General features: G+C 35.8%; 1 protein-coding gene across 2 annotated transcripts in view; it reads right to left on the reverse strand.

Annotated features, from left to right (window-relative positions):
- Positions 1-26,773, reverse strand: part of dock1 (dedicator of cytokinesis 1) — a 549,009-nt gene that overhangs the window by 47,636 nt on the left and 474,600 nt on the right. For both annotated transcript variants that reach the window (XM_059947697.1, XM_059947695.1), the window contains 4 exons: positions 14,707-14,848; positions 11,325-11,406; positions 3,403-3,487; positions 1,933-2,019 (listed from right to left, as the gene is read on the reverse strand). In XM_059947697.1, the coding sequence (XP_059803680.1) occupies positions 1,933-2,019; positions 3,403-3,487; positions 11,325-11,406; positions 14,707-14,848 (396 nt within the window). The remainder of the gene's footprint in view (positions 1-1,932; positions 2,020-3,402; positions 3,488-11,324; positions 11,407-14,706; positions 14,849-26,773) is intronic.

A 26,773-nucleotide genomic window follows, 5' to 3' on the forward strand; every position in this document is an offset into this window, starting at 1 on the left:
TGTTTAATATGTATTTTCTGAATTTCTGCTAACAGTATCAAAATACTGCTATATTACTCCAGGGTTTGTATAATTATGCAGATATATATTTTAGAGCAATATCACAAAGAGTCTGGTAAATATAATCTTTAGAGATTTGGGTGTGAAAGTACTGGTCATGGTTGGACAGATGGTCAGATTCTCACATACAAAATTTCAAATGTATCTGATTTTCAATTTGCAAAACTAGGTTGAAGTGTTCACAGATGGCTGATAAGATTGGAAAGTAAAATATAATACTGCCCTCCTGTGAATAAGTCAACAGAAATACTTCAAAAATAATACTAATGCTATTGCAACAAATAAGAATATAATTTTGTTTCTATGCCGCAAATAACAAATATTTTACCTGTACTATCCTGCACAAAATACAAATTGAAAATTAATTCACTGTAAGGTCATCTGAGCTATCTCTTAGCAATGTTCCTCCATTAAGCTAATCTTGCAAGCAGGATAATTTGATGAGCTCTTCCAAATACATACCACTTCAAGCAAACCCAGCAACAGACAAATTATATCAAAAGATATTTTAGGACTTAATATAGTGGTGATTTAATTCACTCCACTCCTTTCAAATAATAAAAATTAAAGTGGAGAGATAGACAAAGAGCTGGAAGCATAAAAATAATTCTTACTCCAACTTACTCACACATACAGTACTATTAATGGCTACTGGCATTTTACAACCGTGCAGTTGGCACCCCTATTTTAACTCCAAACTGTGATCATCATGCATGATTAACAGGTACAAAGAAATGCTAAAGTAAAACATTGCTGCATCTGGGATTGAAGTTAAATATTTGACAAAGAAAATGTTAACCATTTTTATCAATTCTCTATCAATTCAATGTTTTCCCAATTGCATTGAAGAATATTTTTGAGGCAGTAACAAAGTTTTCTGAGTAAGCTTTTGACCAATTGATTTAAATAGGGTAAGAAAATGAACTGGTCAATCACAATTACAAATTAATGCACTTTATTAATGCACTTCAGAGAAGGCTTTCCTTAAAAGGAGATCTCACAGGAGCAGCACAAAATTATTCAAGTATACTTTAAAAAGGACCAGTTCATTAACAAGTCTTTTACAATGCTTTAAACTGTGTAGAAACTCAGCACATATTCTATTTTGTTCTTCAGCGTCACCCATTTATCACGTATAAACTATTAACATGAACAAGAACATAATAATAACTGCAAATTATTGGAATATTGCATGTACAAGTTACTTCAGCTTCAATTTGTTTACTATTTTCATATGCTATAACACCACTACAGCTACCGATTCGTTAAGTCATGCTCGCACTTCAAGGTGCCCTTGAAGAATATACTAAAAGACGAATGAGTTAGGCGCAGTAAGCAATTAGGCCCCTTAAGTTTACTTTTTGCCATTCAATTACCAGTTTAGCTGATCTCAATGGAGTATCAACTTTACTTTAACTGCTTCAATATTAAAGAAATCTTGGAGAAGAAAGCTCCTAGTGAACCTTGTGGAAGAAGTGCAAGCATGTCTCATTCTGTGCCTTAGTGTGCACACTGGAGTGGAAGAAAATCTTAGGAACAAAGAGCAAAGCTTGCTGGCTCGTCACCTATTGGAGTTCCTTTCTCACATCCATTCCCCTCAATGCAATTCTCTTTGAAACTGCTTACTTTCTGAACACCTTTGAGGATGAAGTTTACCCACCAGTATGTTGAGGAGTCAAAGAGGGGCTTCACCGTTCTCCAGCCTGCATTTTCCCTCTTTAGTTCAACATGATTTAGTTTGTTGCATGTACCATATTCACATCTATCTTTTGACCAAGCTGCCTATAAAGACTATGCAGACAAATTATATTCATCTTACCTACATGCTCAATTAGGAAGACAATTTAATATGGATATTTGAGTCATGCTTACCATTGAATCAGAAATTACTTCAAACCATCGCAGAATGCCAGGTAATTTGTATGCTGTCACATAAGTGGTTCTTTCAATCCACATATTCTGTGGAAACAATTTCAAGCAATTAGCCTGAGCTTTGGAAAAGCAAAGTTTTGTAGAATCACTCACCACTTTGACATTGTAAATGTATTCTATCCTTAACTGCACTAGCAACAGCACAATTTAAACTATACCTGACTCCTGTTGATTATTATTCATATTGTATAACACAAAATACTATACACTTTATTGTATCAGATTTTATTCATGTCATGTTTGGGAGCTACAATTATAGCAAGTTTAATTATTTACTAACTACTACAGTGAACACAAGTGTAAAAAGTCAGTACAATCATTTCTAAACAGGATTATTTGCCACTGATGTGGATTATAAAATCTGTGTTGTAGAAATTTTCTTGACGAATGAATGCTTAAATAATCAAAAGTCTGGCAAAATAACAGACATTTAAGATTGTATTCAATAGTTTAGATCATCAAAATACAGAGAAGCTTGAGTGATCATAAATACTACAATAAATTGCAATCTATAATAATCATTCTGCAGTTTCTTATATTGACTACTTATCAGTACAAACATAAATATCTACACTGACAAATCATACTGGTATGGAAAATTAAATGAGTTTATAGAAATTAAAGTACGGTTGAACAGTAATTTAGAATAACATTTTTTGAACAACTAATATTTGCAACATCATCCTCTCTTAGCAGAGGAACATTTTTCTGTTTTACAGAAAAATGCACTATAAAATTAGCATTGTTAGAAAGTATTATTAACAGCTATTTCTTCTTTATTCTAACATTTGTGCCTTTTTTGCATTTTCCATGCATCCATTAAAAAAGTCCTTTTCATTTGTATCATGTATATAAATGTGGGAAGCTTTCTGACTGGATCAGAATTTAGCTTACTAAACACAATGAAGTTGAATTAGAGTTGGAAGGTGGTTTGTAGCAAAGGATAGCAATTAGTGAGGTACCCTGGGAACAATGCTAAGGCCTTGAATGTTTACACTGCATATAAAAACTTAATCAGTTTCATTGTTTTGAAAAGCAAAGACAAAATGATTCACCAAATCTATAAACAGGGGTGAAACTCAATAAAAGATGAATAGTTTATCCTAGTTTCTATTTCAAGATGACAGTGAAATAACTTGCAGGCTTAGTAAGCAGCATGTTTTGCTTTGTTTCTCAAACCAGCTGAGAAAACCACATTTCTTTACCAGCTGGAATATATTCTTCTTTCATTAACGCTACTATTAGTTGGGAGTTTAATAAATTAGCTTACCAATTAAAAGGGAATAAGTAAAGGAAATGACAGTTATGAGGTTACTGAATTTATGCATAGCAAAACTGAATAAGAATTTGTTGGCAAGTACAAGTATCTATATGATAAATGTACAATTTAGAAAAAACATAATTTATTACAGCAAATTCATTGTCTGGATCTTTCTCTCCTTTCCTGACTGGTCTTGAATACTGGAATCGTTGCACTTCATTCACAGTGTAAAAACTGTAAAACAAGATCAACAAATACATTACAAAAATGTAAATAAGCCAAAATAGGATAAAGTTGAGCATTTCAAATTCTACTATAAATTTTAGAGTACTCCCATGCTAAGTAAAGAATTAAAATTTTGTTTATTACAAGTATAGTTTATTTAAGTACAGCCACCTTTCTGTAAAATATCTTTAATACTTTATATCCTGACATTAAAACTTAATGAATCAAATATGAAAGTAAAACTGGCAAACATCATTTATTCCTTGTGCAAATTTATTAATAAGGCAGCAAGGGGGTTTGGCATGAAATAATCATCATTAAAACATGTTGTAGAGGTTACTGCTTTCAAAACACTCCCATGATATGTACTCACAAACTCTGAGGTAATCATTTTAGTTTCTTAGGTTCTGACAATGACAGCTGGCATACTAGGTATTGCCAGAACAGCCACAGTCTAAAAACCAAAACATCTGCAATTGCTCCAAAACGTGCCACATTTCATAATTTCAAAGAGAATTTGTGCACCACTGCACCAAAATTCATTCCCATGCCACATTAACCAAGTTCTTATACTTCAAAGGAAATGGGTTAACATTTGAATAACAAAGGAGATTTTAGACCTCATGCAGGAATAGGCTTTAAAAAATAACTTATATTAGTGGTAAGTTCCACCAAGCTAATGACTGGGTAGAGTTTCTGATTAGTCCAAACTAATTAAGAAGTGAGTTTTGTCACATGCACAGGCAAATTAGAACTCACAAATGTGTGGACTGAATAAACAATCAATGCTGAATCATAACTTAGTGTCAGGTATTTTACTGTTGGTAGCTTTAACCACCATTCAACTAGAAATTCACTCTTGAACACTCATTAGATGGACCCACTAGCTTTTCCTCGTTTCCCAACAGATTTCTGTGGTTAGTCTTTTCAGTAGCTTACAATTGTGTTGCAACAGGTCAAGCACTTATTTATAAAACATATGAACATCCTAATTAGTCCTACATCTGATCCTTTTTCCAGTAACATAATCCTCTTCAAGAATATAACACCTGATCCCAGATGGGAAATTACAGGTCTTCTAAGACCCTGACACTCAGTCGTAGAGGAAGAAGTATGTTTTACATAAACTCCCACTTGATCAGAAATTTTGTGTGTGTGTGTGTGTGTGTTTGTGCGGGCGGTGGGGGGGGGGTGGGGTTGGAGGGCATGGAGGTGATTTTTGTCAACAAACATTCTCCAAGATGACAAAGATAGTCTTCAGGGGAAATAACCTGTTGTTTTTAGTAATGGGGTTGAGGAGGGAAAAAAGGATCAGCCATGATTGAATGGTGGAGCAGACTCAATGAGCCAACTTGCCTAATTCTGCTCCTATGTCTAATGGTCTTAATATCAACAGAATAAAACCCTTTCAATAATGAAGCAGTTTATTAAACACCAACAGCAACATCTGTCAGTTTAGAAACAGTTTGTGCAATCCCAAGTTGGGCCTGATCAGAAAATATTCTATAATCTGGCTATCTGTCTGGAAACTAGCAAGAAGTTCATTCAAAACAAAAGCAAAAACCTTTCGTAAGATTGAGAGTGACCCATTTGGTATGACTGTCCTTATTAGTGTCTTTCCTTTTCATCTGATAACCAAGTGGAAAGAGATAATGGAATCTTCACAAGCGCCTACCAGCAATTCCACACATGAAATATCCTTTCAGAGAGTGGGGCCCCAAGGGAGAAAAAAGACAGATAATTATCAGAGTATACTGACTTTCATTTTTCTTTGGAAACAATGATTGGCAGTTCATAAATACTGATGCAACTGTGCATAACAAATCTGACAATGGACAAATGACCACGTTAGCCCTCCCCACATTGCTCACAACCCCTTCTACAAGAAGCGATTTGACTTATAACTAACTATCATATTTAAGTAATTTTTGAGTTCACCCTTCAGTTCTGTCAGTCAATTCTCCAGGTTAAAAAGCAATTATTATTATTGTCCAATGTTCAGAGCCAAATGTCTTTATACCATTTGGTCTGACTTGAAAAGCCAGCAATGAGTAATGACTCCAATGTTCCTGGCCTTCAGAAACTTTTGGCTGAGTATTTAATCAAGCTTGCCAAGTCAGTTCAAAACATTTTAAAACTACAGAATACTCTTGTGGCTTATACAATTAGCAGGAAACTTAGTTACAATCTGTAAATTGGTAGACCCAGGAAAACAGCACCTCAATCTTGGGCAGAGCTCAAGCATCAGTAGAAAGAAGTAACTCGAGAGATCACTGCCAGAAGTGATACCTGAGAATTTAGTTCTGGTGTGAAGAAGTTCAAAGATTTCATGTGTCTGGTCAAAATCTATGTAGATACTAATATACCACTACATTCAATGTTCACTACATTGTAAATTCATTATTAATGTACTCAAGCAACCCACATGATTGACATTACACACACACAGACAGTGCACTACATGTTAAAATGTTTTGCTCTTTAGCAGAAAGTAGCTCAAAACTATACACTGTAGTAGGCTGAAGAAAACCATTTCTACACTCAAAAGATGTGTATCCTGTAAGTGTACTGGCTGTACTGGGTACTATGGCAGTTGTGCTCAATGGTGGATCAGGGATCATTCAGCATGACTGTATTCTGGTATCCCAGGCACATCATCCCACTTCTGACTCATACTATGAAGGAGGGTCCAATTTCCCAGTCCTTCCCTTTTCTAAGACATTTTCACGCCTGTGCATTTATCATTTCATATATATCAGAATACCCATTCAAAAAGAAAAGAACTGATAAAGCTCCAAATTTAGAGGAAGAAATCAATTGTTTAATCCAATCCACTAGATAAGACCTTAGAACATTATGTTTAGTAGAGGGTGAGATCTATTTAAATGTCCTCAAGAAAACAATATGCATGACAAGATTCTATATTAAAGTTGGAGTGGTTTAGTTTGATTGGAAATAGTTGTCTTAATTCTGAATAAAACAAGAATGAAGGCATGAGTCAGCTGATGCAGATTGAGAACTACAATAAAAGTAATGGTAGTAAACCAGCAATGGTTAACTTTTAAGGAATGAATGTATAGTTTGCACATAATATATATTTTTTCAAGGCAATTAAAAATGGGCAAGATGGTTCAGTCAAGATTTACAAAATAGAATGTAAATCAGAATTAGAGTTATTTTCACTGTCTTATATGGTGTGAAAAACTTATAACATTGCCTAAAATGCAGTATTATATGTCTTTACCTTTCAGGTTGAAGAAAATTTTGAATTTAGAAAAGGAGAATTCTGGTAAGAAAAGGAATACAGAATATGAAAGCAGTTTAGCCAGAAACATATTAAAATGCAATTCAGTCTCTCTCTCCCTAAATATACAATTAACATGCAAGCTACACAAGCAATGAAAAAGAAAAGAAGTACGTTTGCAACTGAGAGATTGCAGTGAAGGTTCAGAACGTTGATTCTTAGAATGGTAGATGTGTCATATGAAGATAGCCTAAGCAGATGAGGCCTGTTCTCGCATGAGTTTATGAGAATATACTAAGTTTTCTGGAGTGTACCATGGTGGGTGTGATGTGCAGGATTAGATGTCAGTCTCAAAATGGGGAGAGTCATTCAAGAGAAATAAGAAAAGGTTCTTTTACCCAGAAGATAGTGAATCTATGGAAGTCACTAACCAAGGCTGGGAAGGCTTCAAGTTATTTAAGAAATAAGCTTGGCAGTGTATCCTTAACATCCTATCTTGAAGCACTGTGTGTTAAAAATCTTTTCTTTCTGCTTCCAATTGCTGCTCTGCAGTAAAAAAAAACGTAGCACTTTTAGACTAGTCCAATCTACCCCATAAAAATTGTTTCAACATTCCTAAACACTTCTTAAGAAAGATCCTAAAAATTCCCAAAGATGTCTTGAGATCAAGGAATCTTTACTTTTACAGTTGCTCAAATACATGGTAGGAATGGAGAATGATTAGAGAAGAATCTGTCAAAGGCTGAATATAAAACTTTCTCTGTAATGTAAATAAATGGATGCAGCAGGTCAAGTCTGAAACCCATTATTCTCTAAACTACTCTCATGGATTTCAGTGAGTAGCAAGAATCAATGATGACTTTTACAAATGCAGAAGAAAGCAGAAGGTTCAATTCACTAGAACAATTTCGTAACAGAAGAAATCAAATATCAAAAAGGAATAGACCACATGGACAGTTGTAATAATTGCCATAATTTGAAAAAGGCTTAAAAATCAACAATTAATAGTGATCAGACCAATAAAGAATTAATGATTCAGAAGAATTTTTCCTACATTTGCTAATATTAAAGGAAGTATTTTTTGATAGCAGACAAACACAAGCTGTTGACAGGGTCAGAAAATGACTGGTAAACAGTGTGGGAGCAAAAAAAAGAGTACTAGACTCTAATAGCTAAGGCAAAACAAACACTGAAAGAAAGAACAATGTGTTGCCACAGTGGAAATCTACATTTATCTGATATATAAGGATGTAAATTCTCATATAACCAGCAAAAAACTGTAAGAATATTAAGCAATTTCATATTTTTCCAAAATGTAAAATAGATGAAAAAATATTTCTAGTTAATTAATGATTCCATCATTAATAATAATGAGTGTTCAGTTGTAGACAGAGTAGCAGCAAATCTTCAAATCCTCTTTGAAGAATTGGCATGGTAGTGACTAATATAATACTTGATTTGTTTTTGTTGTACTTTATAATAATACTGCCTTGTCTTAATAATAGAGTTGCAGTGTAGAACATTGTTATTTAGAAGGATGGTATATAATTCAAGAATATTTTATAATATTAATGCATAAAATACAAGTAAGGGCTTTAAAGAAATGTTTTGAGTAATTCCCATTCAACCAGCATAATAATGCAACTGGCATCATCCCTATTTCCTGTTGATGCTGCATGGCTGAGAGTATTCTCAATCAACATTTTTAAAGCAATATATTTGTTCTTCTATTTGTCCATTAAACATTTCAGCATTCACTATGAAGGAAAGTGCATATATAAAATCTTCCTCCACTTCAAACACTCATTCTCATCACTAATTCCATCACCTCCCATTTAACCAACTGAATTTTCATCTGTAGTATCACACACAAAATACTGGAGGAACTCAGTGCAGGCCAGCATCTATGGAAAAGAGTAAGTAGTTTACATTTTTCTCAAGAAATAAACAACCTGCTCATTGGAAATTTTGGCATTTATGGATCTGGTGTTCAGTGGGGATGAGCATGAATAGTGGAAGATTCAATTAGTGAAAAAAACCTGTGCTTACTGAAGGATTCCACTAGTCAGAATGTTGTTCAGTGCAGAAGGGAAAAGGGCTGAAAGAAGAGGTATCTGTGATGATGGATTAATCATTTATGAGCAAACAATGTTATATCCTTTATGATGATTTATCAGGCCTATGTTTGTTTGGAGGTTCAGAGGGAGGCAGAATGTTCCTTGTAATGGGACCCAAGAGTGAGGGGGGCTGCCTAGTGAATGTAGACACACTTAGTGTACATGATAGCTTATTTGTTGAAATGCTGCTTAGTGAAGAGGATGGGGCTTTGTAAAATTGCTGTTAAAAACACTGATCGATAGAGATCTTTATAAGGCAATTTTGCAGATTATTTGGAACTGTGCCAAAATCTGATATGCCTACTAAGAATAAAAATGGAATACTTTGCACTAGATATCAGTAAGGAAATTATAAAACATTTGTGATTCTATAAATGCTAAAACATGAAGAGCTAAATGGAAATTACACTCATCAATGAACTGAATAGCACTGCAGGGTGTTCAAAGCCTGTAAGTCTCTATCACATATTAATTTTCCAAATTTCTCATATTTCCTTATGACATTGGAGGTAGCCATTTGGGCAATCAAGACAATGCCAGTCCCCACATTCACCTACTTATTTGGCAGTAACCTATTCTTAGTCATGTGGCTGTCATCTCCATCCTGACTCTCTCTACCATCCACCTAATTTCAGGGCAATTTATGGTTACCAATTAACCTGACATGTAAGACTTAGGGAAAACTCACAATGTCACAGGGAGAACATGCAAAATTCACACAGATCAAAGAAACTGTGAGGCAACAAAACTGCCTAATGCACTACTATATTACCCTGTGCTTTATTTGTTATAGAATATTATTCAAAAGTAATAATGCCACATTGTGCCTGTAGTAGGGAAGAAGGCATTGATGTTAGCTGCAGAGAACAATTTGATTGAGAGTAATTTTTAAAAAAGTTAAGGACAGTATTTAAGATACTGTCTTTTTAAAAAACTTCCTTTAAAGATAATATTGTAATCTCATAAAAGAGAATGCTTTTTGTTGGGTAGTGATGGGACAGCACAGTAGAGCTGCTGATTGCTACTTCACAGTTCACCACTAACCTTCAATGCTGCCTATGTGGAGTTCATAAATACTTCTGATAACCAAGTGGATTTCTTCTACATCCCAAAGACCAGTGAGTTGGTAGGTTATTTGGCCAAGCATGTAGGGAGAATTGGTATTTGGGAAAATTAGTAGAGAATGTGATTGCTCTATTTGCAGATGCAGACTCACTGGGTCAAAGTAGCCTCCTCCTTCTATCATAAGGAAATATGGAAAGAATGAAAACAGGGAGAATATTGTAGATGGAAAGGAAAAGTAAATGAATACTTTAAGTGAATTGAGGAAAAAGTATTACAAAATAAAATGCCTGGCACGGCAACAATTACAAAAAAAAAAATCCCAATACACAAGCCAAACTAGTGAAAGGAAAAATAATAAAATGATGGAAACACTCTCCAGTCAGTCAAGGGTAGTGGGAAGAATAAATGATAACCTTTTGCTTATGGATTTTTCATCAAAGCTAATTAATCCACCCTCTCCATAGTAGATAATTAAACTGAAAAATTTCAGCAAGTGTCTGCTTTAATTCTAAATTTCAATATATACAGTTCACATACTCCTATCCATTTTCAGTAACATGTCAGAAAACATAATTAATAATGCAATTGCAAAGAGTAATCTGCCCAGCTGAAACCAATCATTTAAATGAGCAGAAGTCACAAAGGTTTATCCTGTGTGGTGGGGTCTGAACTTTGGGGAAATATTGGTCATTTGGTCTTAAGAATAGATTGCTCTCAGGTAACGTGTCACATTAATAAAACAGTAGCTCTGACTTTTACTCTGATTATGCAATATAGCTCCCTTGTAGTCACTACTTTTGTGCATGTTTGGCATACACTTTGCTGGTTTTCATCTGAAGAATTATATCCATGGAATACTATCTCGAAAGTATATATGATACTAAATGATATATAAAAGGCCAATCTGAAACAGTGGTTCAAATGACAAAGGGACAAAGGGAGGGGAGGGATTTGAGTTTCCCAGAAAAGAGAAATTATTCTAGGAATATTTTGAAACATAGAATTACAAAAAAGTTTTAATGGGTATCAGAGCATAATGGAAGCAATGATGTTGAGAAAAGGGAAAAGTAAATAAAATGCAGTCTAAAATGCAATTGGATGAGGGCGGGTCACTTGCTTTGGTGGATTAAACAGGTGGAATAATTTTTCTCATCTGGAAGGATATTGCCATCTGGATCCGAATACTGTTGGCAAGGCTAGACCATCAGTTATAGTTCATCTCAATTACCCTTTGAGAGAAGACATTAGGAAATCAAAAGGTCTTCTATGATAGTCCAATAACTGTTATGATCAGTTTTACTTAACTAGTTTTCTTCTGCAAACTCCAGATTTTAACCCAGGTTTCTGAATTACTAGTTGGTAGTTTAAACAGTGCATCAGCGCCAGAACCCACGCTCAATAAAAATAGAGAAACTTTTACCTTAAAATTTGCTCTGAGACAGTCTTGTTCTTGAACTTTGGTGGTAATTCACGTATGGTTTGCACTGTGAAACACTGAATATCTGCAAGAGTTTGTTAAGGCATTAACATAAAGTAGTTGTATTTGAAAAAGAGCTCCAATACCTTGATGACAACCTTATGACAACTTTTAAGCACCCTGCAACAACTCTTTTGGAAGTCCTTGTGCAGGATTTCCTAAAGGTTAACTTCAGGTTGAGTCAGCGGTAAGGAAGGCAAATGCACTGTGACCATAATTTCGAAAGGATTAAAATTTAAGAGCAAGGATGTAATGCTGAGGCTTTATAAGGCATTGGCCAGACCACACTTCAAGTACTGTGAGCAGTTGTGGGCTGTTTATCTAAGAAAAGATGATTCTGAGAATGAAAGGATTAACATATGAGGAACGTTTGATGGCTCGGCCTGTACTCATTGGAGTTCAGAAGAATAAGAGTGGAATCTCATTGAAACCTATTGAATATTGAAAGGTCTGGAGAGCGTGGATGCGAGGAGGATATTTCCTATAGTGGGTGAATCTAGGATCAGAGGGCACAGTTTCAGAATAGAGGGACATCCATTAAGAATAGAGAAGAGGAGGAATTACTTTAGCCAAAGTGTGGTGAATCTGTGGAATTAATTGCCAGATGGCTGTGCAGGCCAAGTCATTAGGTATACTTAAGCTGGTTCTTGATAAATCAGCGTGCCAAAGTACACGGGAAGAAGGCAGGAGATGGGGTTGAGAAGGATGATGGGAGTGGCAGAGGAGACTTGATGGGCTGAATGTCATAATTCAGCTCCTATGTATTATGGTCTTATTGTTTTATAGCTTGACATAGTCTGAAAAATTAATGCAAAACTTATTTTCCTTAAAATAATCAGCAATTCAAGCATTTCCCCTCTTCTACTTTCACTTATTTGACTCACATTATTTCTGATCGATTATACCAAATTGTCTGCAATGATGTATATGTTTAAGCTTCATGTAAGTATAAAATGCTATTGTTTCACATTAAACAATAAAGTACAAATGCAATTACATTCAAAAATTGCAGTTTCTATCTTCCTCATTGTAGTTTCATTACAAAGTGATGCAAAAGTATTATTGTGGTATTTGAAGCAAATAATATTAAAACAAATACGTCAATCATGTTGGAAACAACACGAGAAATCTAACTATAAGAATACTGTAAGTGTATTAAAATAGTAAATCCATAGAGAAAAGTATAAATGCTGGTATGTCAACAATGCCTTAAAAAAGAATGATCTGTTACATTTCTAATTTTCATTGCTTTAAATAAAACATGCTGCAGATGAAAGAGAAACTGTATCTTTATAGGATATGGGTGAGGAATACATCTCTCAATTTAGGCAATTATTCAGTGACTATAGAAATAATATAATTTACTAGAGGTTGCATTAGATAATAAAACTGCTGTGGTTGGAGATCTGGAAATGAATGCTTATATGCAAAAGCTCTTGTTCACTGTAAAACTGTTGAGAGACGTGCCTGTTAGGTGAAACCAAGGTGATCATGGGAATAACCTGTGATCAAGATTTTCTGGGAGTGAATGGGAGCACTTAGAGAGTTAAGACATAGACAAAGGAATATAGACAAAATAATGTCAGAGTTGTAAAATGCAGACTTGAGGACATTCTCAGCACGTCAAGTTGGTCATGTCTACACTCAGAGAAAGAACGAAAAATGACTGACATCGACAGAGACATCAAGTTACCTGAAGCTGTAGCACTCAGTATTGAGATGCTGTTCTTCAGGCTTGTGATGAGCCTCACTATGACAGCATAGCAGGTTACAGACAGACAAGTGAGAGTGGGAGTGAGATGGGGAATTATTGTGGCAGGCAATGAGAAATTCAGTTTTAGCCCTGTGAACAGAATGACATTCTATCACCCAATCTCCATTACAGAAGAGACCATATTGTGTACACTGAATCCATTGCACTACATTGGAAGAAAGAAGATATTTCAGAAAGTCTCATCATGTACATAGAAATTCTCATCATTAGACCAAATATAGTGGAGACAGACAATTAGGAGAATGGAGAAGAAGCCTTACAGAAGGCAGGCTGAGGTAAAGGCTAGTCAAAGTAGTTGTACTAGTTGGTCAGCGTGTAATTTATGCTAATAGCCAGTCCATCTCCTCAGAGGAGACAGAGATCCAAAAAAAAAGGAAGGAAGATGAGAGCAGGGTGGGAATTGACAGCAAAGGTAATGAAACTATTGAATTCTGCATGAGTACAGGAGACAGCACCAAAATATATGTCAGATTTGTTTTTAACTGAAATAAATATTTATCAATGAATCCTCCTGAAATTCTTTTGATACAAATATGCTTTCAGTAAGATTAAGGATTTCTGTATTCCTAAACAAAAAAAGCAAACAATGGAACAAGATGTCATGTTATGAAGTTTGAAACAACACCATTTGAACATAATAATGCTATCATCAGGATTTTAGTAAAGTACAATTGGTTGGTGAAACTTTCAATGAAATTGCTGAAATTACCCAGCCATAGAAATGTACATTCTATTCTTTTAAGTTTGAGCTGTATCAATCATTTTGAGATACATAAAATAAGGACGATGTGATTTTGTCAACAAGTGTTTTCAGTCCTTTAGTTTGACATCATTTTTCTAATAATTTTGTTTGTTTATTTATGTCTAATTATTATTTATGCACCTATCAAAGACATTTAGAACAATTAAAAGACTTCTATAATATTGTGATATCAGGTGGTTTTCAGAGCATTCTTGAAGGTAGGTACTCTGCTTTGCCTGTTAGATATGGGACTTATCTGGCTCGCTATATTCATAACAACTTAATGCGAGATGTGGAATTGAGGGAACAGCAAATTCACACAGTTCAGATCCATATCTAACAGTATATACTCCTGTTAAATGCATCAAAATAAACATTCAAAATAGCATACCCATAAGAAAACAAGGAAATAAAACAGGAGCAGGCCACAGATCCTCACAGTCAATATGACCAAGGTTCATCTATTTCAGGTTTAAACTCCTCTATTGTACCAGTTCTTCACAGCATACAATTCCTTGATCTTTCAAAATATTTAATTGCTTCTCCTGATCTAGCCTCCACAATTCTTTGGGATGTAGAATTCTGGAGATTCACTACTTTCTGTGAAACAAAATTTCGAAGCACCTCTGTCTTAAATGACCAGCCTTTATTCTGAAATAAGGGGGCACAGAATCTTACTCAATATCTATCCAGTCCTGTCACTTTAGGATTTCAGATGCTTCAATAATGCCACCCTTAAAAGATATTCTTTGTTCAGAAAAATAATACATTCACTTGAAATATACACATCCAGCACATAACAAGGATACACTGCCCAGAAGAATTTTTAATGTCATCACTTGGAGGAGAAGTTGTCTTCATTTTTTCAGCATTGGGAAAAATGGTGAAAAGTCTTGCTTCAAAGTCTTCACGTCTCTCATATTCTTTTCCTCTGTAAATGAACATCTTGTTCTAGGAAAAAGAGAAAACAAAAATTATAGAGCTTTAAAGCTGCTCAGCTCAGTTAAGTGTTTTGCATTTTTAATGTTGCACCATACTGATAATAAACTTTTGCCACCTTAAGGCATGAGAACAAGAGACAAGGAAATAAGTGGGGCAATGGAATTGTCTGAGAGTTGTTGTAGACTCAATGGATTGAATGTCCTCCTCCAATGCCTTGAGCAAAGTTGAATCTTTTTCTTGGCACAACAAATATTATTGACACAAATATTATTTTTTGGATTTTTTTCAAGCTAAATAAAATCTATACACTCCCCACCTATTCTGGCCAACTCTTGTCTCCATAATTTTGTCTGCAATCTATTCTTCTGTAGTCATCTCCTTTTTGCTTTCATGCTTTCAAGTCTTAATTTCTAAGACAATTCAATATTATGTAGGGACATTCAGTTTTATAATCTTTTTGTCCTATCCGTAACAATGAAACCCATTTTTATTTTTTCCTTATACAGTGGAATTCTGATTAATTGGAACATGTCAGGACCAGTAAATTTTGACCCAATTAAGCAGCTGCCTCAATTAGCCAAAGTTTCATGGAAATAGTTGAAAACATATTTTAAAAAAAGCAAACTACTGTTTTATCTTAGTAACAAATTACATATTTAAATGAAATACAGAACAAATCAGAACACTAACAATCCTACTATAAAATTGTAATTCCTAATAGATATTAATGGAGGAATTCATCCACAGTGTACACTGCTGAGTTCTTCTGATTGACTGTGAGCATATCAGCATAGACACTTAGTACAGATAATGGACTGCCTTTATGTAATGCATTCAATGATTGCATGCTTCAAATCTTCATTTTCGTTGTAATACTCAAGATGATTAACAAAACCTTCAAAGTATTCATAATCTCTAACTTGTTGAAGTAGTTAAATTGTTTCATTTTCACTTCTGGCCATTTCTAGAATCTCCAAGCCTGAATGCTTGAAAATGCAGTGAGCAAAACAGTTCTAAATTCTCTAGCTGCTTATCATACGTAAACTATCAGTGACAAAAAGCACTGCTTTTTGAAGACGAACACATGCAACTGATGCTAGTTAGAAACTTTGGCAACAGTCTCCTAGCCCAAAACGCAGCATAGTATCCCAAATAAACGAAGGGAATCCTGAATATTTCATTGGTCAGTGTTTGTTCTTTAAGAATTGTCCAAAATAAGCAGGTGTCTCAGTTAAATGATGGCCCAGTTAACTGGAATCCACTGTATTTCCATTCATTGCCTCTACTCATCTACAGGGGTGACTGATAAGTTCATGGCCTAAGGTAGAAGGAGTCAATTTTAAAAAATCTAGTACATTTATTTTTCAACATAGTCCACTCCTACATTTACACACTTAATCTAGCAGTCATGGAACATACAGTTCTTGGACCTCCAGAACGTGTCCACCGCAGGAGTGATTGATAAGTTCATGGCCTACAGTAGAAGGAGATGAGTTATACAGCTCTCTTTACATGCACATGCAGGTCAACTGTGAGTGATTAAGCAGAAAATTTGAAGTTAATAGCTTATCTTCTTCTACCCCAGGCCACAAACTTATCAATAACCCACCTGTGGACACTTTCTAGAGGTCCAAGATCTGTATGCTCCACGATTGCTGGACTAAATGTGTAAATGCAGGAGGGGGCTATGTTGAAAAATAAATGTGCTATGTTTTCTCAGATTGACTCCATCTACCTTAGGCCACGAACTTTACAATCACCCCTTGTACTTCACTTCTAACTTCGTCATCTTCATCTCAATTTTATTTTAAAAGCCTTTCCTAGACTTTAAAACAGAAAGCCTTCCTCCTTTTATGTGATCTCCTCCAATACTAAATTTACTGAGATGTATGCTGCTCTGTCTTCACTGCTGATAGGGCTTGTACAAATCTTTAAACTCCCCAACCAATAAAAATATTTTCAACTGATTAAATATAGTTCAATATTTTCTTCCAATAATGAGCAATGAGTACATTTCCATGGAATGTTGTAACAGGAAAGCAGCATCCATCATAGGGGACCCCTACCACTCAGATCATGCTCTCTTCTCATTGTGGCAATCAGAAAAAAAGCACAGAAGCCTCAGGACTCACACCACTAGGTTCAGGAACAGTTATTGCGCCTCGACCATCAGGCTCATGAACCAGAGGGGATGACTTCACTTGCCCCGTAACTGAACCGGTCCCACTGACTATTGAGTCACTTTCAAGGACACTTCATCTTGCGTTCTCGATATTGATTGCTTATTACTTTGTTATTTATTTTTTTTGTTTCTTTTCGTATTTGTACACTAGCTGTCCACCCTGTTGGTGTGATCTTTCATTGATTCTATTATGGTTATTGGATTTATTCAGTATGCCTGCAAGAAAATGAATCTCAGGGCTGTATATGTTGACATACGTGCACTTTGATAATAAATTTATTTTGAACATTGAACTTCTTGAAATTTGACAACTCCCATTGAATTTTATAAGTACAAACTTATCTTTGGAGGCACAAGAGACTGATGCCCTTCATCTGAATTGAAAGACAGAGGGACATCACCAAATAAAGTGGATGAGGAAGTAAGAACTGGTAAGTGGATCCAGGTGAGAAAGGAAATGTGGAAACAGTGACAGAGCCTGTAAAGTGACAGATGGAGCAATAAAGGGCTGCAGATGATGGAGTCTGATTGGAAAGGATTATGGAGGATGGAGGTCAGACAGAAATATTAGGGCGAAGGTATCCTACTATTCCTTTAAGTGGGAGAGGTATGTTGGTGTTAAATAGATAAGAATGGATGGAGGAGGGGTTAAGGAACAGGATGATTGGGGTCGGGGAGGGTGTTGGTGGGCAGATCAAGAGGAGGGAAAAAAGGGATATATCGCGGCAGATTAAGTGAAATTAGAAAATTTAATGTTTATACCTTCAGGTTATAGTCTACCCCGACAGAAAATGAAGTGCTTTTCCTTTAGTTTGTACTTATCCTCACCCTGGTAGTGGAAGAAGCTTAGAACAGACAGTTCTGAGTGAGAATGTGGAGAATTAAAATAGCTAGGAAGTGTGAGCTCCAGATGGCCATGATGTTTGGAGCATAGGTGTTCGGTAAGGACTGAGTCTGTGCTTGAAAGGGCTTCACCAATGTAGTGATGAGCACATTGCAAACGTCGAATGCAATAAAGAAAGTTGAATGAGATGCACGTGAATCTCTGTCTCACCTGTAAGTGCTGTTTAGGGCCCTGGATGGTGGTGAGCACATGTAGAGTATGCATTACAGCCCCTTCAGTTGAAGATGAAAGGGCCTGGGACAGGGAGGGATAGTGGGAAGGATAAGACAATAGACAATAGGTGCAGAAGTAGACCATTCGGCCCCTCGAGTCTGCACCGCCATTCTGAGATCATGGCTCATCATTCATTATCAATACCCAGTCCCTGCCTTGTCCCCATATCCCTTGATTCCCCTATCCATCAGATATCTATCTAGCTAGTGAATCATAGAGTCACAGCGAGAGTAGTGAGAAGATTTTGTTTGTTTAATAACACTTTTCTTAGCAGTACTACTGAGTTAAGATTATTTAAAGGTAAAAGATTTGTCTATATTTTGATGAAAGAATTAGAGATAATTTAAAAAATCATTGCCATCCATTCCAAATCTAGAGGTATAATTGGCATCTCACGCATACACTGAAGCCAAAGGTGGCTTAAAGTCATTTAATGACAAGCTGAAAACTCACCTGCCTGAAGTGGTTGTGAGACAAAATAGGTACAGAAGCTGTAATTGATGAGACTGAGAAATGCCAGATGTGACTTCCGCATAAGCAAATGTCAGGAGAACAATGAATTATTACAATGGGAATTCGGCAGCACATCTATGGATCTGATTTAGTCTCACCACTTCAATGTTAGTGTGGAAAGCTAATTCAATAGTTGGACATCAAAAATGATTGTTGTCATTAACTACAAAGAAGCTCATGGGACTGCTCACAATATAGTCCAGGAAAGGCTTTTTTTGGGGTTTCTTAAATTCTCCAATCTATTGCCAGCCTACGAAGGGCACCTCAGAATTCAAAGTAGCTGCTAGCCAGTGTCACCCTTCTGGAACTGGAAGGTTGCTGTGAAACATCTGTCTGATGCCTACACATTAGCAGAAACACATTGCTGAGACCGTGTTCAAAAGGAATTATTTTCAATCATGCAAGCAAAAGTATTAAGATGCAAAGCATCCTTTCAATCAATTTTATGCTGATTTTGTTACAGATAGATTTCTCACTTAAGAATATTGAAAATGGAACTTACTGTATGCAAATACATTAATTAAAATATTTTAAATGTTCAAATACATTATGTTAAAATGTTATCAATAAAACACATGTTAAGGTTTCATATTTTTTGTGTTCTCTTTTATCATCATTACAAATGCAGGCAGATTTCTACTTGAAGTACCAGGAAATACATGAGGAAATGTACAATTTCTTAACATATTCACAAACTACTCAATGTCAATAATACCTCTCACTGAGATAACATCTGCCACTTAATGAATGCAGGAAGAAAGAGAAAGAATATTCTTTTTGATTGTAATTTAAACTCCAGGAGAAATCTAAGTCTTTTTAACCTTAACATAATGGAGCTCATGCTTTTCAAAGATCTTGAACAGTTGTATTGATTCGATTATTCTAGTTCACTTAACATTTCTGTAAAGGTCAAACCAATAAATTGACAGAGTAAATGATTGGTAACATAAACCATAGCATTTTAAACTTGGTGATTTAAAGACCAAGGTGGAAAATCTGCTGCTTAGAAACTCCAGTGCACCTGAAAGGAATGGTGGTAATGCAATGGAAAATTATTGTTTTAGTTGTTCTCCTACTACATCAAAAGTAACTTCTGATTAAGGCTTAAATCAGAAGCCATCAGATATTGAATAATTTCTTGATCCTCTGTCTGCTATCCTGTTCTCTTCTGGCTGGGATCATTGAGGGAGGACAGGGAATATACTGCTTCAAGGCATTGGTAGTGTACTGATTGAGGAGCAAGAGAATTTAAGAAAAAATACAATCAAAGCTGGTATTACAGAATGGAAATGGGATAAAGTATTAGAGTGACTTTTGCTTCAGGATGTTGATCAGAGATGTTGCTGTTTAGTATCAAGAGGAACTATAGACACTGCTTGTGGCATCAGGAAAGGAGCAATGAAGTGCTAAGTAGTCATTTTCACGGAGTGGATCAAGAGCTGGGCAGAATCAGAAGTGCAGAACTAAATACCATTTTGTTTGGCTGTATTCATGGGTATTCATGTTATGTTGAATGACAATTAAATTTGAACATGACTTGAACTTGTATTTGTGGAAGAAGTTGCTTAAGTTGGAAGAAATCAGGGGATAAACTGGTGATCAGGTGGGGAAGGGTGTGATTGAGATGTGAGTGGCCAAGGAGATAAAAATAAGTAGTTTATTTATCTTTCCACAAGATGCCCCGACTGATGAATTAGAATTAACATGATATTTTTTCTGGAAGAGCACTAAAATAAGTCGGTCTGAGAAAACATTGCCTGCAAACAGTGTTGTGCCAAAATCATGGTGAGTTAGGAAATATAACCTGGAAATGTTAATTTTCCTAACAAGAAAATTTAATTCAGAGGAGCTTAATATATAACTTCTAGTTATACCATTTTCATACACAGAATGCAAAAAAAATTGTTATGCAATCACATTTCTGGCCTTTCCAGGATTTTTTTTTATAATATGATGCTTGGATAAGTTTTGCTGGTAGTCATAATGATACATATGGATTTATAAAGTAGATTAGAAAGAGAAGAAGGCTACTTGACCCTTAAGTATATCTGATCCACTAATTTATTGGTGTAAGGGAGGGAAGATAATGTAGCCTCGGACATAGCCAGGACTAGGCCTCAAGCCACAGTATCACCTGTTTATAGCTGCCCAGGACAGAGGTGTTTCCTCTTGCATCTACTCCATACCTCATTCCTCTTCTCTCAGCCACCTTCCTTTAAACCGCACATAGACAGCTTTTCCCCAATCCTCACCTTTCAATCTGTGAACTTCCGCATGAATGGAACAGGAATGGATATCAGGGATATGAATGAATTGGTAAAGTGATAATCTATTTCTGCCTTATTTTATATAAAGAAATTGATGAAGCACATGTTTGATATGACTGTTAAGAAGATTGATCCCATTATTTTCAATGCAAGTTCTACTTGAATTAAGCTCTTGAACGTGATAAACTTCATTTGGCATCGCAGAGGCTTACTACAGTATTACAATTGTTTTTACATTGAGAATATATTTTGAATGTTTGCTTTACTAGTTTAGACTAGTTTTTGTTCATAATTCTATTGAACACTCAAAAGAAATAACCATAATATTAAACTACTGATACTGCAGTTCTGAAAAATAATATATTGTGATATTCTCCCTGTGCAATATTATTATTTCTTTTATCAGCACACCATTTTCCTCTAGATGCAGTATGTTCCTCCAAAGTTTAATTGCTTTAGCTGATTATGTTAATTACATTTAATTAGGTAATTAAAGGATAATTTCAATCATGTTGATATTTACCGTGTCATACAGTGGGAGATTATTAAATTTAGAAGACTTAATTTGAATCCAACAAGTACGTTCACATTTAGTTCTGAATGCCTTAGAAATTCACCAATGAAACTTGGCAAATTTAAGTCATTCAGCTTGAAGCAGGTGATCTCAAATGGAACCAACCATCAAGCCCAGTTTTATTCTTCCCTTATTCCCCTTAACTTTCCTTGGATTTTATCACTCAATATATGAGGACTGATTTACCATGGCCAACTACTGTTTGTCTTTGAGCTTTGCGAGGAAACTGGAGCACCCAGAAATGTATCTCAGGGTTGTATGTGGTGACATATATGTACTTTGATAATAAATTTACTCCGAACTTGAACTTTGAAAACTTGGTATTAAGTAGCATGCAACAGTATCTGCATAAATTGGATTTCCTTTAGGGAAATGTATTTTTCTCTGACATGTCTGAATTTTTGATGCAGCATGAAAGTAACATGAATGAGACATCAGGGATATGAATAAACTGGTCAAGTGATTGTCTATTCTTATACAATCAGATTAAGGCATAGTTAAATAAATAACAGAAATGAAATGAATTGAAATGAATAGTAAATTAAAAACATGATTTCAATGGCAAGTAGAAAAAGAGGGAAAGACTGTTTTAAAAAAAATGTAAAATATTTGCATTAAAAAAAACACCAGTAACAATTATACATCTGAGGTATTTGTAATTATTGACTAATTGCCAGAGAATCTGATTAGCAGTAATGAGTATTCTGCATATTGTGTATTTGCAGTAGAATGGACATGACTTTATTGAAACAAGTTTGGTTTGTATCAATCATTGAAAAAAAAATCATGATGTTCATTTCAAGATAATGGTGAGGTCTTGCTTTCGTGAATGAAAAGTGGTATTCTGCCCTTGCTCGTGTTTTTCCTGTTTCCTCAAGTTAGACAGATAGATAACTCCAATCTCAGTATAGTTGTAGTTGAAAGCAGTTTTATTATTCACCAATGCGTTACAGTACGCCAGGAGCTGGTGTAAAATGACAGTTCTTCTTGGTGTTCTAACGAAAGGCAGATTCAAATACAGGTGAACTTCCTTCAACTTCTATCAAGTGCTTCTATCTACTAAATGATGTGTACAAATGATATAAAATGTCCACCTTGATGGGAAAACCTAATTGCTTAACAAAGTGACAACAAAAAAATCAACAAAGGCTGTGAACTTATAACTAAGAAGTAAGATCTTGTCATTAGAAATAAGAATCCAAATCAGGAAAAAAAACATAGCACTCCCTACCTGGTATCTGTAAAAGGTGCCACCAACTGAACCAATGGCTTTCACAAAAAAAACATTAAACACATTCGAGTTGATGCTCCTGATCAAATGAATAGCATAGTCAAATACTAAAGAGTACTAAGACCATCAACTGGATTTGAATAATATGAGTAAAATTCTGTCCTTCAAGATCACTACCCAAACTTCAAAATAAGCCAATTAGATCATATCAAGTATAAAACAGATAATTCAAGACAGATGTAGAATCTGTGCAAAATTAAAATATTGTCTTAGTTTTCACAGTTTGGTAACCAGAGTTCATGTAATAATTTTCTGACAATTTATTTTTCCACTTATACTGTTCATTTTCTTCTTTTCTTCCTAAGTAATTTTAGGATATTTCTCGAGCATGTGTGTAAATGAAGGAAAGCAGCTGCTTGCTTGCCTACTGTTGTTTGAGAGAAGTACTCAGGGGCTAGGGAAGGGGGCGTTACCGTCTTGATGGGACACTTTATCTGTCATTCTCAGGAAAGTAAGGTAATCCACTGAAGGAGTTAGTTTGTAGTCATCGTTTGTACGAACAAAGAACCCATGCTTGCTGTGGTTCTTGTCAAACTTCTTTGTTGCTAGGTCAAGGCAGGAGAGATGGGAGGATAAGAGACTGGGGCACCCGTTTTCTGGAAAGCTAGTTCTGACGATGTTCACAGGTGAAGGTTTGTGTGCACTCCCTAGCCAGACATCTCCTACTTTGACCCACCACAGTGCTAACATCTGTGCAAAAGGAGCTTTCGGAGGCCCATTACATTGCTTGAGTATTTTGTGTACTTGAATGATGTTCCTTCCTAGCATGACAAGGATCTCAGCCTTTGGATTGAATGACAGTATCTACATGGCTCAGGACTTGAGGTGAAGGTGATGAGTCATAGAATCTGAAGTGGGGATTTCTTTCTTGTTGTCCGGAAGTTCATCATGCTCAGTAAGCTAATTGAGTTTTTTCATCACAGATTCAATAATAAAGCCTCTTCTGACACACCTGCACATGTCCTAACTGTATAAGGTGAGGTACCATCGATTATGTTGAAGGCATTGAAAAATTGTGATTAGCTAGGGACTTAATGCTCTGATCATCTAAGACAACATGCATCCTCATACTCTTTTCATGAGGGCCGATGGGGTAAACATTGACAAGGCCAGTCTTTGAATGTGACTTACTGATAGCTTTCCCCTCAGACTGCAGCATAGGAAGAGCTGGAGATGAGAGAGGAAGGGGATTCATCTCCCTTTTCGGCATGCTAAAAGCAAGTACATGTTGTTCTTCATAGACCAGGGAAGTGGACCAACATGAAGAACTGTAATATGTTTGTTGCTGTTGCAATAGAGCACTGGATGAGCGCTTTACAGTCCCTCACCCAATGGCTTTTTCTATGTTTAGTTCAGCCTGTCAAACTTTAACAGCAATTTCTCTTTCTGCAAATGATGCCCTAGCTAGCACTACTTCGACCCTTGCACAGGCTTCCATCACTAATAGGCTTGCCGCTGATCCATTAGACGGTCTAGATAATCAAGCTGACCTGGTTTCAAAGCTTCTCTTCTCTGTTGCCAACATTTTAACTTTATGTTGTGCAGGAGTTCGCAGAATCAATATGAAATCCACTGTGGATGGAATCGTAGTTGAGTGCATCTTTTGACTCTTCTGCTCTCACTCAAGGGTTTTCCCCGTTTTCTCAAGCTTGACAGATAGATAATACCATTTCCAGCGTAGTTGTAGTTGAAGGTGGTCTTTTTTTATTTACCAATGTGTTAGAGTACGCAAGGAGCAGTGTAAAAAGACAGCATTTTCTCGACATCCGAATGAAAAGTGGATTCAAATATTGATTAAAATTCCTGACTTCTAACAAGTGCTTCGAACTACTAAATGAAATGTACAAACAATATAAAATGGCCGCCCTGATAACGAAAGCTAATTGCTTAACAATGCGATAATGAGTAATCAAAAACAGCTGTGAACTTACAATTAAGCAGTGAGATCTTGTCATCAGAAATAAAATAATAACCCACATCACGACAAACAGACATAACAGGTAGAATGGCAAATCTTGGACATTTAGATATGTTAATTTAACTGTTCATCTGCTCCTTTCCTGAAATAGTTCTACTCATATGCATCATGACTGGTGCTTTGTGCCATGCTCTAATTTTGAGTGGTTGTGGTTAGTAGTCGGATAGGAATTGACTAAAATTCTTGACAAGAAAAAAGTTGTCCGAACACTTAAAAAATACTGGTTCAGTGACACCTGGAGTGTTACCTTGAATTCTGGGTGACACTGTAGGATGACGTAAAGGCAATGTAGATCCAAATGGACTATTCACACTTATAGTGGATTTAAGAATTAAATAGTTCTTTAAGATTAATAGTTCTTAATTCTTATGGATTTAAGAATCCATAGTTCAGATGACTTGACTGACAAAAAAAACTGTGACACAAGGAAACCCCATAATCTTTAACTGACATTCTTGCTGCATTCAAAGCACATGCTAGTTTCAATGAGGTGTACAGCTTTAAAGTGCAGTCAGCATAAAGGAAATTCTGTGACATCAACAATCACATGGTAAATTTAAATTTGCAGGTAACTGCTCAAAAATGTGCTGTTGATTGCTTGATAAACACCAGTCAAATTATACAGACACTAACTCAAACTTGAATAATCTTGTATGCAAGAGCTGCTATATACGATAAGCACATCACTTCTGATGGAAGCTACACAGCAAATTTGAGCTGCCAGTTCATTTACAAGGTTATTGTATGTAGTCGGCATGAACCATGTTGCTTGCTAGCTTTTTATCTTTGAACTGAAATCTCCATTTATGACATCAGTTAACACGAGCATACACCAGTGAAAACTAATCTGTATGTCCAAAATAAAAGGTGACAACAGTCTCTACAGATTAACAATAACATAAGGTTGCCCTTGAGAAATAATTATTGTAGGATATTTGGTCTTTGAAGGAGGCTATCCATCTCTCTCTCTCTCTCACACACACACAGAATCAGGTTTATTATTGCTGACATATGTCGTGCAACAGAAGTACATAAAATATACTATAAGTTGCAATAAGAACCTCTAAATAAACAAATAAATAAATCAATAAATAGAATGAAAACAGAGCAAAAATAGTGAGTTAACGTTTATTGGTTCATGAACCGTTCAGAGGTCTGATGATGGAGGGAAAGAAGCCATTCCTAAAATGTTGAGTGTGTGCCTTCAGGCTCATGTACCTCTACCCTGGTGTTAGTAATGAGAAGAGGGTATGCATTGGGTGGTGGGTTTTTTTAAAATCATGATGTCACCTGCTTTGAGGCATCACTTTTTGAAAATGTTCTCGATGTTAGAGAGGCTAATGGCTGTGATGGAATTTGCTGAGATTACAAGCCTCAGCTGCTTTTTCAGATCCTATGCATTGGCAACTCCATACCAGACAGTGATGCAACCAGTACGGTACATTTGTAGAAATTTGTTGGAGCCTTTGATGACATACCAAGTCTCCTCACACTCAAAATGAAATATAGCCACTGCATTAATATCTTGGGCCCAGGACAGATCTTCTGAGTTGTTGGAAGTTAAAACTGCTCACCCTTTCCACTGCTGATCCCTCAATGAGGATTTGTGATTGGACCCACTAGGAGACATTCAATTCTGGATTGGCTATTGCGTTATGGACCAGATTTGATTAGAGCTAAAGGTGAAGGAACCCTTTGGAGCCAGTGATCATAATATGATAGAATTTGCCCTGCTGCTTGCGAAGGGGCAGCTAAAGTCAGATGGATCAGTATTACAGCAGAGTAAAGGAAATTACAGAGGCATGAGAGAAGAGCTGGCTGAAGTTGATGGAGGGGACACTAGCAGGGATGAAGGCAGAACAGGAATAGGATCAGTTTCTCAGAAAGCACAGGATCCCAAAGATGAAGAAGTATTCTAACTCCCAGTCCTCCCTGACTGGGCAACCACGGCTGTCAAAGGAAATCAAAGACCTCATAAAAGCTAAAGCAAAGGTATATATTATAGCAAAAAT

Source organism: Hypanus sabinus, chromosome 22 (assembly GCF_030144855.1).
Source record: "Hypanus sabinus isolate sHypSab1 chromosome 22, sHypSab1.hap1, whole genome shotgun sequence".
NCBI classification, from domain to species: domain Eukaryota; kingdom Metazoa; phylum Chordata; class Chondrichthyes; order Myliobatiformes; family Dasyatidae; genus Hypanus; species Hypanus sabinus.